General features: G+C 45.1%; 1 protein-coding gene across 1 annotated transcript in view; it reads right to left on the reverse strand.

Annotated features, from left to right (window-relative positions):
- The window catches only part of grid1b (glutamate receptor, ionotropic, delta 1b), a 250,694-nt gene that overhangs the window by 56,681 nt on the left and 176,266 nt on the right, over positions 1-17,747 (reverse strand). The window contains 1 exon segment of the mRNA XM_023830787.2: positions 269-322. Within this exon segment, the coding sequence (XP_023686555.1) occupies positions 269-322 (54 nt within the window).

Here is a 17,747-nt window from a genome sequence, read left to right on the forward strand (position 1 = left end):
TGAATTATCAAAACAATCTGACACAGAGGCCCGTGGCTAAAGACATTAATTACACCTGGCTACGGCCACTGTCTCCAGGGACAGCTGATACTGACATCTCTGCTCTGGAGCGGATGAAACGGAGGTATTTTTCACAGGCAGGGAGCAGGCGACACACGCTGGGGGCGGAGTGCAGGTGCTGTAAACACGAGCGATCCGTTAGCATTACAGCGCAAAGGCAGACGGGGCGGGGAGCGGTTCAGACGTGCTGACGGCGGGCTTTCCATACCTCGTTCACAAACACCCAGTGGCTGTCCTTCGAAGCCAGGTTCGTTTCCACAGCCTGTGAAGACAGAAGAGAAAAAGACGAACAAATTAAAAGATGTATAAAGACAGCCTGCAGCCCTGTCCCACACAGAGGTACGCAAGCATGTCCCGGAGCCCTTATCCAAATGTGGTATTCTGGGTAAAATCGTCACTCAGCATTTGGCCCTCGCCTCATCATTGAATGTGAGAAGGGGTCGTTTTTTCCTCCACCGTCATTTTCACATGACGGTGGTACCCATTCCTTCTCATCTGGCAAACTGAGCACGCTATAAAACGTCGTGGAGATGCCCTTAAAACACACTCTTCACCCACGCATGGGAATAACGACCTTTTAATGGTGATCGATTTCTTCAGCCGCAGGAGCAAAATTCCGGCACGGCTTAAGCTGACAGATGCTTCGTTTTTTTGGGTGGGGCTCAAAATGGCTTGTTTTTCTTTAAAAAGTCACACAAAATAAACAGATGTGCCTCATCGGGGAAAGATGTGAATAAATGGTGAAGAGGGGTCGAAAGAAGAGAGACTGGCAGGGATGGAAACATGAAACAGCTGCCAAACCAGTGACCCGGCCCAGTTTACCACAGCAAAGCATTAGCGCTTGACACCGAGACCCAGGTCTGGTCAAGCTGCCAGATGTTCCTGAACCCCAGCAGTTGTTGACATGGGTGTTTATTATGTGTACTGTACAAGCACCTGCGTGTTGGTAAGATAACACCATTTAACATTCCTCACACCTATGCTACTGTTCCTTATATTATTATTATTATTCTTACCATTATTTGTATTTAGTTTTATGCCAAGTTATTTATTCCTGGAGGAAATTGCACAGCTGTGTACCTTGACAGCTTTTTTGTTTCCGGAAGATACATCCCCACCTCCGCTGCCCTGGAACCTTCCGATTAGCTACCTGCTGTCGCTTGGCTTGGAGGTAGACGCTGTCCGTCCCCTCCCCTCCCTCCCACCTGTCACTCTGTCACAGATGGCGTGTGGGTTGCCGCTGCTTCATAACAGTCCATGTCTGGTGTCGCCGGGGTGAGGTACTGCTCTGTGACACCTGAGCATGAGGTGGTGTTCGAGCTGAAGGCTCGTAGGTATGAAAGCCGGGGGCGCAAGTTGGATGGGGTGGGAACAGACATGGCGGCTTCCCAGGAATTGGCTGTCCAGCCCGGCATCTCCCATATCGACATACATCCCCGTTAACTCCATTTTGGGAAAGGCAGCTCGCTCTGGACTCCACATTACCCAGTAACAGCTGACGGTATCCATTACCCTGCCCCGGGGTACCTAAGAAAGGGTCACTTTCTGTCCGTCCTTAAAGCTCTATCTCGCCCTTGGCCAAAGGCAACGTGGGTAAGCAAGTCATTCAGAGTACTGACAGAGAGCGCTCGGTCTGTCAATGTCAGACAGTGAAAGGGTCACCTGGCTGAAACTGCAGCTCCCGCAGGTGCTTGCTTCAAATCATCATGACAAGAGAAACAGGGCAGTGTCAGCAATGACGAGCGTTTGTGACAGTACAGAGCAAAGCTCACAGGCAAAGACAGGACTCTCAGAGTGCTGGGCAGGGGAGCCACCCTGAATGGGACGCCAGTCCATCACATAAATCTCTCTCTGTGCTCTATTCAGAGACACACATTCACCTAACTGGATATTTTTTCGACAGTGCAAGGGAACCAGAGATTCCCCAGACAAACACGGGAATAGCACGCTAACGCTAAATACACATTTTCAAATCCCCAATCCAGGAAGTGTGATGCCACAGTGCTAACCACTAGGCTGCCGTTCTGTTACACAACCATCATGCTAAGCTAATTATTAACCCGTACGGCCAAAAAGTGTCTCAAAACAACAGGACAGAGTTAAAGGAAATACAGTTACATTGAGGAGGTCCTAAGCGTGAGGCACTGTCTCAGGCCAAAGGTCACATGCCTGAACTGCAAACACCCACGTAGCCAGCTCTTCTATACAGTATGTCAGTGTGTTCCCTGTTGGCTGGGGAGTATCTGAGTACTCAGTGCTGACAGGACTGAGAAGGCCAATGGCTAAGCTGAGGGGGCAAACAAGTACCCAAGCCTCGAGGGTATCACTAAGGATGGGGTCAAGGAACCAAACAAGGGCAGGTGATTGGCAAACAGGATCCAAAAGTCAGAACCAGAACAAATCAGAAAGCTCAAATTACAGAGCTAATCCAGACAACCAAGAGATCAGAAACAGATTTTTTAAAAGCCAGAACCTGCGATCACAATGCCAAGACTGAGTATGAAAATAACACCGCAAGAGGAACAACAAGGAAACACTAAGGGGAATGAGCTCCAATGCACTCACTGCAGGTGTGGGTGATTATACATTAGCCACTACTGGTGGTGGGCGTGGCCACGAGGGAACAACCAGTCTGCAGCAAGTTACACGACAACTGGATTCTGGACAGGATGTGACACTGTGTGGTGGTTTGCGGTGGCCATTGATTGGTGGAGCAGAAGACCTTGGAAGAGGCCAAGGAGCTTCATAAACAGCACACAGAAAAACAGTTTGCAAACTCCTGCAAAAGTTCAGATCTGCAAAAAAGAAACGTAGCAAGTGAGATTTAATTTAAGGAAACGGCAGGAGAGTGGAGCTTAAAAATTGAACTCTGCCAACTCCCTTACTTTAGTATTATAAAGACACATCGGTCTTACATTCATATTAGTATGGCCATTAGTCTCATAATCAGTTTTCCCAAGAAACGCCAGCTGGGTATCATTAGCTGTAAAATTTGAAACCGAACTAGAAAAACGGCTTCGAAAAACAACATATCAGTCACGTTGGCCGGATGATCTGAACGGCACCTCTCTAATCCCGAAACGCAGGGTGTTGGGTAGTGACCGACTCTGCCCGAAAACGTCTCGCTGAGGCCGGGTCAATCAAAGGATGCTGGGCAGACAGGAGGGGGGGCCCGTGTGGAGCCGGCAGCCGCGAAGAGGCGCCTGGGGGCTACCAAACACAATGAGGGAGGGGGGCAAAAAAGCGGGACCTGGCTAGAGAGTGGGGCAGGGTGGGGGGACATCCAGCATATCTGCCCCCCCCCCCACCCTGTTAGCCATTTATATCCTCTAAATGAGGTGCTAATGATATTAAACAAATTGCTGCCTTGAAGGGCAACAGCAGAAAAGGGCAACAGTAGAAGGGCAACAGCAGAAACCCGTGTTGGGCTTATTCGTCCATTTCCGTGTGTCTAAGTGTGGCTGCGATTTACGAAGCAGTGACACTTCATGTGTCAGTGAGACGTCACCCCTGAGTCAGCAGATGGACATGCTACCTGCAGGACACATCCCATTCTAACCATATGACAGATACTCTCTTGCATTTGTGGGCTTGCACCCGCCACACAAACACATGACACATAACATATACATTTAACGCCATATCACAGATAGAGGGCCGCAGGCCAGGATAAGGATTACATACGTTTCTTGTTAACCAATTAGATTAAGAGGGTGAACAGGCATTATGCACAGGATGGATGTGGAAGACTGTCAAGAATTAGCTACCAAGCGACTTTGACAAAAGGCACTGAAGGATTATCAAATATAATTACATGTTGCAGCACAGCGCCGTTGCAGCACGGCAAACCTCACGCAGTGCAATGACAACATTAGCGAACGCGGGAACACGCCCCCACGCTCATACGTTCAGAAAAATACTGCCTGAACGGCTCAGCGTGATGTGTACATTTCGGGGAACAGATTAAAGCAACGGCAACAACAACAAAAAATCAATGATGTAACTAGACCAAGGCTAGCTACTGTATAGCCTGCAGACGTGCATGATTTTAAGCTGATTTCACTAAGGCAGCAGGTACCTGGGCATTAAGAATCCGGCTGATACTAGTCGCGGGAGAGGATCTGCTCTTGTGCCTTTATGATCGGGTGACTAAACACCTGAAGTTCCAAAATTCCAAGGCAGAGAGATATTTTTGGGTATTCCGCAGCCCCCCTCCGGAAGGCCGGGCACCTCCGGAGGAATCCCCTGATATTCCGGGAATAGGGACAGATTGCAGACCTCTCTTTGTTTTGAACTTTCTTGTGCAAAAATGGCAACATGTAAAAAATTTCACTCTATATACTGTACATTAACATATGCATTATTTTCTGGCAGATTAAAATTGAGCATTTATTATGCTTAGTAATGAATATACAGTAACAGATGTTCATATCCATCATTCACAAATGTTGCGTTTGAAACAATCAGACCCCCTTTTATATAATTTTATATAATTTCTGTGTAATTTTAAGGACGGCAGGTTCTGATTTTGGTTTGAATTGTTACAGTTCAGTGACATCACCAGAATGGTGGACACCAGTGTTTGAATTGCGTCAGTGGTCTTGGGGGGTCTTCTGGTGGGCAGTTGGGCCCCATGGTGGGGGGTAAGGGTGAGGGTGGTGACCCGTTGGGTGGGCACGCCAGTATCACCCACACCTGTATGCCAAACATGCACAATGCATGCCTTAGTAGCAGCACAATATTCTAAAAAATTATTTTGAGTTTGAGCCACAATATTTCTACAAAAGGTTATAACCAAAATATGATGACTTCATTCTCGAAATCCATTAGCCTATTATTTTATTTCTATCAATGCCCGAAAAAGCCATTGTAGACCTAATAATAGAAACAAATCTCTTTTATAATTCAGCCTCAAACGCAAATATTAATAAGACAAAATGATGCCCGACGCACTTTACATGCTTACATTTTATCTGGTCGCCCTCAAATTATCCAAATACCATGAAAATATTTTTGTTTGATTCGTAACAGCAGGCCCATCTGACCGGGTTCCACAAGCAAGAATTCTGCGGATGCCTCTGAGGCAGACAACCCATTTGGTTAGTCCACTGACAATAACGGCTCTGTTACAGTTTGCTGCCGAAATCGGCCTCGCTGTTTCGCATTTGGGGGAGGTATTCTTTCTGAACAGGATGTAAAGAGACAGCGATCTGGACACATTATATAGCCTGCAAATTTCCAGCTGAATGACACTCTTTGCCAGATCTCTCTTAAAAGGCATCTATCAGATCCATTTAGCAAGCATATTACAAGTGTACAAAGCTTGCATTATGCACCAGACAGACGGCACTTCAATTCCGTACATTTCATCCACTCAGACCACTGGTATAGTCTTCTAACACTCTGCTGCTTCTTGCAAAGTTAACTGTCGTGTAACTATGGAAACTGTGATTTAGACATCAGCCCGGTGCTGCAGCTGAAAACTTCATATGATATTTTGCCTATAAACTTCACTTTAAGCGAATATGCAGTGCACAGTGAATATGGATGAAGGATGAATAGTTGAGGACTTTGATAAAGAAATCTGCAACTGTCCGCTACATTGTATCACTGAGAAGATGCTAATTTATGCTAATGAACTGAGACACAGGAACCTAAAAATATTCTGTGGCTGAAAACTTCAGTTAAAACACTTGCCTTCTGCTCATTGATGTTTTAGAGTACAGAATCACTGAACTTTATTCTGAGGAGCTGAAAGGGTACATGTAGGGCTCACTGAACTCATGTTTCAAAGTCCGTTCATTTACTTTTGTCTCCATGCATATGCGGTGCATAATTTGGACATAATTTCCTTAGTCTCAGAAGACATGCAGAACCCAAGGGAGGATTTGGATTACAGCTACACAAAGAGAAATGTCAGTTAATAAACAGGAAAGCAGGAAGCCTTCCTAAGGAAATTCAAATGCCAGGAGAGCTCTGTTCACGCCCTAATCCCTGCTTATGTAGCTAGGGGAGGAACGTGTGAAGTGTGCTGGCATTTCTGGGCATATGGGGGTCATATTGGGAGGGGGGGTCCACATCTGTGGTGTGTTCCCCTTTAAGGCTGCGTTTAGAAGATGCACAAAATGTGAAGCAGGCTCTCCCGGTGGGTGGGCTCCAGAGACAGACCGTGGCAGGGGGCCGTGCCCTTCAGAGGTGGCGGCGGTGCCAGGGTGGGCGGTGCCAAAGCAGCTGGAGCCAAGGTGGGTGATGTCACAGTGGGTGGTGCCAAAGTGGGAGGTGCCACAGTGAGTGGTGCCGAAGCAGCTGGAGCCAAGGTGGGCACTGCCACAGTGGGCGGTGCCAAAGCGGGTGATGCCAAGGCAGGTGGTGCCCAGCGCTCTCAGATCCGGTGATTTATGCCCTGGCTGGTACCGCCAGCCACGCAGCTGCCAGTAGCCCCCGAGGACTGTGGGTCGCGGTAGAGGGGACCTGAGGGACGGGCACCTCTCTCCATGCCACCCTGCTGATACCAGCTTTGGTGTTTTTTTCTTCAGTAAATATGAATCATTCCCATCCAGTTGTGGCACAGGGCACAAATCATGGTGTAATTATCCTCACTTAGCCCAAAGCATTATGAATTTAGTTATGAATCTTCATACTTATTAAATCATTACTGTTTAACACCAGACTCTGCAGTAATGTGCTGCGTTTAATTGGAAGCTGCTTGCTGTCCAGTTTCATAACCAGTGTACTCAGATACTTGGGCATGCAGACATTCACACACACACACACACAGGTTTGTAATTATATCTTTGTGGGGACTCTCCATTCATTTCTATGAATAACCTTTACATAAGTAACGAAACAAAATACAAGACTTTTGCAATTTTAGGTTTTTTGATTGCATTCACAGATCTTTGTGGGGACCTGAAAAATGATCCCCAAAACATCAAAAATAACAGGTTTTTATCACATTATGGGCGACATTTGGTCCTCACAATGTAATGCAAACATAACACACACACACACGTGTTTGGAGACAGGATGCATATCTGTGATTGGTTAATGACTGGAATATTAGTATAACCTGGACCAGTAACATATAAAACGATATAAAACAGCAAACGAATCCGCCCGTAGCTCTCCGCCTTAATTATAAACTCACGGTTTAAATTTAAAATGAGTAAGATACAAAAAGTTGGGGATCATTGGTCACTGATGTCTTTACTAAATGCTACTTCGCCTGAGTGCGTATCACTTAGTAAGTTAGAAGTGCTTTCAGTCAAATATCATTAACAAGATCGAATTAGGACAGAATCAGCAAAAATTAATGAGACGTGTCATTTAAAAATCATTTTTCCCCCTAATTCCATTATTTCTGCTTGTGCTTAGCTGAAAGGATAATTGAAAATCATAAGGGATGGGGCCACTTCTTTAGTGCGACCTGCTCAAGCTCTGGAGTTATAAGGAGCTTGGGGGGTGGGGGGCTGTCTGATCTCTTTCATGTGTGCTAGAAGGCCTGATGCCAGGGGCCATAATTTATATGGGGGGGGGGGGGGGGTGTCAACCTTATCATTTGCCTATGATGTGTTTTGAATTGGCGTGTGATGGGGGAGGGTGCACCCCAGGGGCCAATTAGCTTCCAGCCTCCGTGGCCCCGCCCCTGTGTACACCCCAGCCCAGTGCCTTTAACTTAATGGGCGTGTCTCTGTCCTGTACCACGGCAGGTAAAGGTTAAAGGCACCCACACTCCGGCATAGTGCAGACGGGAAAAATGGTGACAGTCCTGCGGCGGCTCTGAGACACGAGGGGGTTTATTAAAGGGACTAACACAAACAGGCACTGGGAAAATTACAAAATAACAAGACCACGGGGGGTCAGAACTAAGCAGGGGGTAAACACTAGGAAGGGAACCAGGCAACACCAGGAACAGAACTTCAGAAAAAAGCCATGAAGCAACACACAGGAACATGACACGCATGCTAGGGACTTGGGGACACATGGAGACAGCCATCAAAGGGGACAGAGGAGGACGGGTACCGACCCTGACAACGTAGAATAAGACGAGAATTTCTCGGGTCTTTATCTGAACAGTGGCATCATGAGGACACCATCCTGGGTTTTTTGGGTGGGTCATTCCATGGTGTGTCAAATGCAGAAGTTTTCAGTCTGGTTGCCGGGGTGTTGGGTGGGGAGGGGGCTGGCAATCCATTGGGTGCCCACTCGCATCCACGCTGGGGTCTGGTTCCAGCTGGATCCTTCCTTAGCCCAGCAAAACGTCTGTTCATCACACTGGACAGATGACTTTCTCTGTCCGGCGTTTGACTTTATTGACAATGTACTGTATCAGGTACGCAGATAAAGGTTGTGCCTGTCTGCGGTGCAGCTGGGTGGAGGGGTAGCTGTTGCGAAATAAATCCAGCTGATCGTGGAAACAGCCGGCAGCCCGGCAGTAAAAGCCACACAGGATGCATCGCCACGCCGCTTCGGCATGTGAGTAAATACAGCGTGAAAAGATGTGTCACCTCGCCGGGCATCCCGGCCCTTCCCTCTCCTGCGGCCCTGTGGCCCCAGGCAGGCCCCGCAATGGAGCCCTCACCCATAAAGAAGAAAATGACACTTTCGAAAGCCTTTGGAAAATGGGAGGTAATTGCATCGGCGTGACGATGACACGCTGGATGTTGCGCTCTCGAGGTGATTAATGCAGAGCCTCGATATTAATGCCGACCAGACAAACCACCTGCTTTACATTTTTATGCCAAGGTTGGGCACATTAAAACAAGTTTTAAAGTCTAGTCATATCTAAATGTTGACAGGTAATTTATAGCAATTTACTGCTATTGCAAGAAATGTGGGTATCCACTGATATACCTCTATAATGGGTATCTTTACACTCTGCTGCAGTATGAGAAATGCACCAGTTCCAAGCCATCCTTGAAACCACCTTTCACCCACAAGGTCACTTAGCGATTTTCCATGACCTTGACTCTGCTGGAACTCGCCATTTTGCCAGGCTGCTCTGAGACAGTTCGGTACAGTACAAACTGGTTTGCAGTCGAATACAGCTAAAAACGGAACAGAGCTGACTTGGCTTTGCATAAAGGACGCCCACACTGCTCTCTACATATTCTTCCCCAAAGTGTCTGAAAGCTGCACCTCAAATCTGCTCCCCTGGTACAAGCACCTTGCAACAAGAAGTCGACCAAGACTGCACCTAGACACGTTCAGGGAGCCTCCCGCAGCCGACGCAGCCGACACAGTATATAATCTTGTACTTGCTCTCTCTTTGCTGTAAACAGTTTGATGATAATTATTCTACTGGTCTTAAACTGAAGCTTATGGCGGTCTTGCAGGTAATTAGCATACCACTTGACGTAATTATGTTCCATAGCGTCTTCGTTTACAGCGAGACTCTTCAGAGGAAGGGTATAAAAGGCCCCAGTGAATCACAGTTTCTGAGGACAAACATCGAGGTGCGGCACAGGAACTGGGGAATGCCAACTGTGACGGTTCAGCTGAACTTTCATGACTGGAGTGTGTCCCACAAATGTTTCTGGAAGAATCCGAGTCATTAAACCACAATACGAAGTCCCTGTCCCCAGATCAGTGAGCGGCGGTGTCAAGAGTCTTCCAGCCATTGAGGACATCCAGAAGAAACACTGGATGGTTCGAGCACGCAGTATTCTTAAGGATTACTCTCATCCCGCCCATAAACTGTTTTCTCTCCTGCCTTCCGGTAGGCGCTTCAGGTGTCCCAGGTCAAGAACCAGTAGACTAAGGAACAGCTTCTTTCCCAGAGCGGTCTCCTTATTGACCTCTGCCCCCCACTGACACCTGCCCCCCCTCACACACTCCTATACTCACTCCATTATCATTGCATTTCATTTTTAATGCACTACACTGTACATACATATTTGGAAAGCAATATCCATTGCACAATACAGTTGTAATATTATGATTATATATCTGTAAATGTCTATTTGTAAATTCCTGTTTCTAGAAATAGCAATTTGTATCTAGAAATAGCAATCTGTACATTATGTTCATATCTATCGGCAATTCCTGATCACAGTTAATAGCAACCTGTATATATTGTTCATCTATTAGTAAATTTCTGATTATAGTCACTAGCAATCTGTATATTATGCTCACAGTATATCCATCTGTAAATATTCCCCTTACTTTCTCCCTGCACATATCCCATTTAAGTGCACTTATAACTTATACCTTATCCTGCACTCACTGCTTATTGCACTCCTGGTTAGACCTAAACTGCATTTTGTTGCCTTGTACTTGTACATGCGTAATGACAATAAAGTTGAATCTAATCTAATCTAATCATCACTGGCTCATCTGAGAAGTAGGAGAGGAATGGACCATCCCATTCAGAGAGTGTCAGAAATGTTCTTGACGTAGTTTTATATGACGGCATGGGTCCCTTGTCAAGCTAAGCACATGAATGTCTATTTACTGGAAATCTGATTAGTTCCAAAAAGATTAGATCTTTTAGTTTGTTTCATTCAGCTCTCCTGAGCCAACCGCTTACAGTCTTTTTCTTTACTATGGCTGTTCATGTACAAACAGGGTTGCGTTGAAACCATATCACTCACTCATGTGGCTTCAAAGATTTTCCTGCAAAACTGAAGGCTACTTTGATTACAAATAAAACAGATAACAATGTTGTATTTTCCCAAATTTTCTTGACTTTTAACACTTCAACAGAGACACTATACTCAGAACGACAGCTCTCAGTCTGCTACCATGAGGTGAGTGTTTAATTCTTGATAAAAGAGCTGTATTTTAAAATGCAGATCCGCTGTTTGTTTACTTGTTTGCAAACACATCACATCATGCTAAATATCCATTGTTTCTCGGATAACTGTAGGTGTCTGAGAGAAGGTAATGTTCTGTGCAAACATGCAAAATGAATATGCATGAGGTGTCTGATGTCAGACAGTCATTGGCCCCTGAAATGAGCAGATAATTGTAGTTTCATCTATAATATTCCATTATGGCTCTTCAGATAGGTGCAGCAGCTCATTTTAAAAACGAATATTAATTTCCCTGGACATGGTCTAAACTTTAATTCCACATTCTTTAGTCTGCGCCATCTGTTGATAAATTAAAGATTAATATGATGTTATATAAACACAAAGGTCAAACCTCCATACTAGAATTAATCACCCAGCGTCATGTACCACCATGTACAAAGGCTTTCTTTTAACTAAAGATTCTTTCCTAATGCATTTTAAAGAAGGTGACATCGTATGACTAATAGCCGCTATGCAATGGTGTGCGGAGGGTTACAATTTTCACTTTCTTTGCATATAAATGACCGACAGAGTCAGGTAAACAGTGCGTGTGATTTTTTTTTTCCCCTCGCATTACGGCGTTTGTATAAATTCTGTGGACTCAGATGCTCTGTTTGAGGGTCGAGTATCTGTTCTCAACCTCCAGAAAAAGACCCCCAGAAAAACAGATGTGCAGATGTAAACAATGTTATTATTATGTAAATCAGTCACATATAGCAAAAAAATATACATATATAAATATTGCCAGGATTTCTCATTCGTGTGGCTTTTCTTAAACATAAAGATACACAGTATTCATCATCAGGTAGGAAATGTACAGCTCTGTAGAAATATATGAAGCCAGTCAGCAGACACTGCATTGTGAGATTTATATTAAAATGATTTCCTTGCGTTTCCTCGGTTTCTGTTCCCACAGTTCTGATGCTGGGAAAAGGTTAATAGTGAGCTAGATGATGAAAAAACACTGAAACGGAAAATTGGCTGCATATGACACTGGAAACAAAATAGTAAACGTGAGAAAAATATATAATATGAGATTTCCCTTTTTTTAACCTGTCCTTTTTGAAGAAATGTAACCTTGATATATAATGTTCTGTGGATATACAGTGCATTTCACTGCAGGTATAGCGCAATATGGTGAAAGAATAATTGGTAATGACTTCATACGTGACAAAAGACTGCTTTTCAAATTAAACTGCGAACAGCTACACACAGCAAGTACTCAGGTATTTTGATGCTAAAGTACGATCGAGCAGATGTTAAACACGTCACCCGCCACTGCAGATCAGTAAAGAAGGGCCGTCAATCCCTGTGTGGGAATGCAGGCTTGCTGCAGGTGCGTGGCAATAAATCTGAAACATGGCCCCCTTATTCACCTCTGCTTTTTGCACAGGCCCCCTTATTCACCTCATTTTTTGCACAGACCCCCTTATTCACCTCTGCTTTTTGCACACGCCCCTTTATTCACCTCACTTTTTGCACACGCCCCCTTATTCACCTCTGCTTTTTGCACACGCCCCTTTATTCACCTCTGCTTTTTGCACAGGCCCCCTTATTCACCTCTGCTTTTTGCACACGCCCCCTTATTAACCTCTGCTTTTTGCACAGGCCCCCTTATTCACCTCACTTTTTGCACAGACCCCCTTATTCACCTCTGCTTTTTGCACACGCCCCTTTATTCACCTCACTTTTTGCACACGCCCCCTTATTCACCTCTGCTTTTTGCACACGCCCCTTTATTCACCTCTGCTTTTTGCACAGGCCCCCTTATTCACCTCTGCTTTTTGCACACGCCCCCTTATTAACCTCTGCTTTTTGCACACGCCCCCTTATTCACCTCACTTTTTGCACACGCCCCCTTATTCACCTCACTTTTTGCACACGCCCCCTTATTCACCTCACTTTTTGCAAATACCCCTATTCCCCACGTCTGATCATCTCATCTTTATTTATATGTCTACATATTTGCTTATTATTGGCATCATTCCATTTATAGTGTCATTTCTGATTCTATTTATTGTCTTCTCTCTTGATTGTATGATTACCGTATAACTCATGCCGCCACCTGCACCAGAATGAATTCCTCACACTTTCCATACTTGGGGAATAAAGGGATTCTGATTCTGATATCAGCGCAGTACTGATGAGGAGTCTGTACTCTGCACGCCGTTGTCAATGGAGCGGTGGGGGGGTGTGGTGGTGGTGGTGGTGGGAGGGGGGTGATGAAGACACTGCTGAAATGTTTCGTTCAGTATTCATACTCGTGTCAGCTGACTAATGGTGTGACCTCCTGCAATGCTGAGCATCATAAAGGGGGTGTAAACAAGTAGCAAAAACTACCCCCGTGTTCTACTCATCTAGCTTGGATTTTCCCATTCATTGCTCCTGGAATATTCCCTACATTTCAGCAACTCTTTCCTGCTAACGCCACATCTGACTGTCCAAGGATTACCCTGGCCACTTCCTTGCTGTCCAAACGAGCCTCCAGCCAGACACGGCAGCCCAACCAAGCTGGGAGAGCCAATAGCGGGCGGTTGCCCTGTCAATGTTTCCTGGGAGAGCCAATAGCGGGCGGTTGCCCTGTCACTGTTTCCTGGGAGAGCCAATAGCGGGCGGTTGCCCTGTCACTGTTTCCTGGGAGAGCCAATAGCGGGCGGTTGCCCTGTCACTGTTTCCTGGGAGAGTCAATAGCGGGCGGTTGCCCTGTCACTGTTTCCTGGGAGAGTCAATAGCGGACGGTTGCCCTGTCACTGTTTCCTGGGAGAGCCAATAGCGGGCGGTTGCCCTGTCACTGTTTCCTGGGAGAGCCAATAGCGGGCGGTTGCCCTGTCACTGTTTCCTGGGAGAGTCAATAGCGGGCGGTTGCCCTGTCACTGTTTCCTGGGAGAGTCAATAGCGGGCAGTTGTCCTGTAACTGTTTCCCCACCGTCTCATTTTTCTGCCGCTGTTGTTGTCAACACAAGGACTGGCATGATAGGCACGGCGCGAAAGATGAAAACCATGAGCTAGGAGATGAGTGCGCCCAGCGATGGGGGCCACGGGCAAGACCTGGGAGCAGACGAGTTGATTGAATGCCGGCGACGCGCATTAAAACTGCGATAGGAGCGGAGAGGCTGAATGAGACTCTCAGGACGACGGGGAGACTGCAAGTGACCTCAATTACAATATGCAGATGGGTGGCTTGCCATTGCCATGACGACAAGGGAAGATCCACCTGTCGCAATAAGCTGGGGGGTGGGGGGCATGTGATACCTTCTGATACCCAAATACACATCAGTATCCATAGAACAAGTCACTGCTGCATGCTCAGTTCCCAACATAAAATAACCATCTTCAGCCTGAAACAATCCGGCAGATTCCTCTTATGAGCTTGAAGACATTGTTGTGCAAAGGGGGGATTTAACCGGAACTGCTTTGGTAAAAACACATTGATATAAATAAATGAAGTATAACTAATGTTTGCTAAGAAGATTTTCAAAGACGTAGTCATTTATCCGGCATCTAAACAAAAAAAATCTGAGATTAACATTTGACTGTGTTAGTGTATATGAAACAAACAGCCCAGGTCTTTGGTTATTACGATCCACAGTGTATTAATAATTAATTTGAGCCAATTGTAAAATAAAAACAGTTCAATGCTGGGCCTACAAATTCACCCCATAAAATATTCAGACCAGTGACTATGCATTAGTCTTATTTTGGCCAAGTTGACTCAAATGAATAATTACATTCATGATACTGTGATTTGAAAACATATGCATTGCCATTTAACATCCGTGCATTAAATATGGATTAAATATTCTGGTACAGATTCCACATCAGCTAACATTCAGGGTTCTGGTACAGATCCTACATCAGCTAACATTCAGGGATCTGGTACAGATCCCACATCAGCTAACATTCAGGGATCTGGTACAGATTCGACAATCAGGAAACATTCGTATTCGTATCGTTTAATACGCGTATGAATACCAATCTGATACCAGAGCTGTTTTTTTTAAACCTAGAAAATACAAATGAAAACAATATATTCCAAAAAATCTTTAATTAGGCTACTAGAAACATACTGCTGTTCCACCTCATTTGTACATCTTGTTTTAAGCGTTTTTGAGGCATTTGCAGTGCAATCTGAATATCTTCCAAGCGAGGATACGCAAGTGGCGAATGCTTAAAATGCCCCACAATTTCTCTCCCACTGGCAACATCCTCACTTACACTTCGTTACGATAGCAGCCCCTCGTGTATCACAAATTGTAGCGCAAAACAGCCCAGGCTAGTGACTCCCAAATCATCCATTGCTTTCTTCATATTACTTGCATAGTCTAGCACAAATTGCTGTACTACTAGAATAGTACTAGACAGCAAGTAGTAGTAGTACTATTTGTTGTTAAAAGCATAAAACATTTCCAAATTGCAAACACGTTGGTTAGTTTGCTTTGCAAGCATGTAAGTCACATTTCGTTCTTGCATGCTTATCTGATGTTCTTACGCTCCCCCTACTGTGAAGGGTATGCGCATGACGTCACAGCAGGGGGAAATCACTGCACTCACACCCACTGAGTGGCAAAAAGACTGTCAGCGTTAGTGTTCAGCTTGAATGCCGCAAAAAACACATTTAAAATGGGAAAGAGCTGCCGTGTGATTAATTGTACAAATCGATTTAACAAGAAACAGGAGTTATCTTTTTACAGATTGCCAAAACCTAAATAAGTATCGGACATTGATCGGCCACATATGGCCAATACCCAGTCCGTTTAATAGGTATGGATCGGTGCCGATACTAATCCAAAAATCACTCCGGTGCACCTCAAACATCAGGTAACGTTCAGGTTCCCAGCAGTTTTGTTCATTGTTCAAGAACCAATAATTTCTTTCATACTTTCGAAAAAAAACCAAAACAAAACAACAACAAAAAACGAATGAATAAACGATCTTTTTTTGGTTACTTGTTTGTTTACTTCCTTTGTCTGGTTTTGTGGTAATGACCTGTCTTGCCAATTGCATTGGTGTTTCTTTCCGTTGATGACTGGATTAATAAAGGCTGGTGAAAGTCAAGTCAAATCTTTTTCTTTCTCTCTCTCTCTCTCTCTCTCTCTCTCTCTGTATTCCCCTGTTTTGCCTCCTTCTGTATAAATGATGTGGTGATGCATTACAACACACTCAAGTAAACAGCCTTGTGTTCCTGTTTTGAAAGGTGCTACTTTAAAATAAAATGATTTGACCTACTGCAGAGCTGAAACTTGTTTGAATATCGCCCAAGTGTGGCAATGAACCTGCTCAATCACCCCCAGAATTACTGCAAAAAAATCCATAACTTCACATTCACCAATGACCCACAAATGCCTCAAGTCCTCACACAACAGATGAGTTACAGAAATATGTGATGCGATAAGGTTAGTTAGTGATGACGAGCAGTAGGACTCTGATGGAAAATGTGCAGTTTGAGTCTCTAGCTGAAAAATTATGATTAATCTGAATAATGGAACAACGGTAGTCAATTTAGGGCTGCATTTCAAGGAAAGCAAATGAAGTTTTACTCCATCCACAAAAAGGCTCTTTTGTTGGATAGTTCGCTCTCGCTCTGAAAATGGCCGGGTATTTATTAAGTACCTATTCCTGCACATATAATCAAAATGCTAACATTCAATTATTTCACTTTGTGCTTCCTGAAAGCAGCACAACGGTTCTCCTTGTACCTTCAATTTCATGAATACGATTTTTTTTTATCATGGAGGACTTAAAGTGCACACAGACGGACCCTTTAAGAGGAACCGGCCTGGACCCTATCTCACGCATGACTGGGACCCGAGCCCGATATCTCATCGCCACCACGCGTGGTGCATAAATAACAGCCTGTCAGGGTAATTAGGATATAAAATGTTTTACTCTCCCATATTTTCTGACATAATCAATCACGCTGATAAATGCTGGTGCACCATAGACAAAACAGCTCATCACATTAGGTTATAGCTGAGGCTCGCGCAACCCACCTTGCCCTGCTTTCAGGGAGCCTTCCATTACTGCCCTCCGAAAGGCTATAAGGCTAGAGACACTACAAGTGATTGAAAATAATAGCCCACAGAGTCTGCCATCTCGGGGAAGTGGGTCTGGCGTCTGGCTAAATGCCTGGAGGACGGTCCTGGACTTAGGCTACCATCTGTATACATAAGGAGTTGCAGGCAGGGCTATTCACACATCCATCCATCCATCCATTCATCCATCCGTCCATTCATCCATCCAACCGTCCGCTCATTCATCCATCCAACCGTCTGTCCATCCATCCATTCATCCATCCATCTGACCAACTTCTAACTGCTGAGCTCTCATTTATCAACCATGGGTGCACATGTATGTACGCAAATTTGTACACATAGAGTGGTATTTATCAATTACTTCCCGCCCGTAGAAATGTGCATCTGTTTACAAACACTCCCGACTGTGCGTATGCACAAACAGCAATAAGGAGATGAAGCTATATGTCTCTACATGGTTTCAATTCCGCAGCACGTTCTCTTATTGTGTGGCTCGACGTGCATGTAACTGCAGTGTGCACCCAGCTGTCACACGCCTTATAAATTCCAGCTATTCAGGAGAAGTATAAACACACTTCAATCGCTATAAGGTCTACAGGTGCGAGCATGAAGAAGGGTCTTTATCGTCAGTGATGGAGGAGGCGATGAATGGCTCAGCAGGCTAAGTCTCTGTGCACATGCTCAGAAAGTTCAAGCCCCAGCCCTGGCAAACTGGTGAAACGTCCATAGGCCATTGAGCAAAGCCCTTAACCCCCAGTTCCAGAGGTGCTGCATGTTGGCTGACCCAGTGCTGAGAACCCCAGGCTAGAGAGGCAATCCAGTGTAGCTGTACACTGCAAATGGCCAATAAGGAATGTATGAT

Source organism: Paramormyrops kingsleyae, chromosome 20 (assembly GCF_048594095.1).
Source record: "Paramormyrops kingsleyae isolate MSU_618 chromosome 20, PKINGS_0.4, whole genome shotgun sequence".
In the NCBI taxonomy this organism is placed as follows: Eukaryota; Metazoa; Chordata; class Actinopteri; order Osteoglossiformes; family Mormyridae; genus Paramormyrops; species Paramormyrops kingsleyae.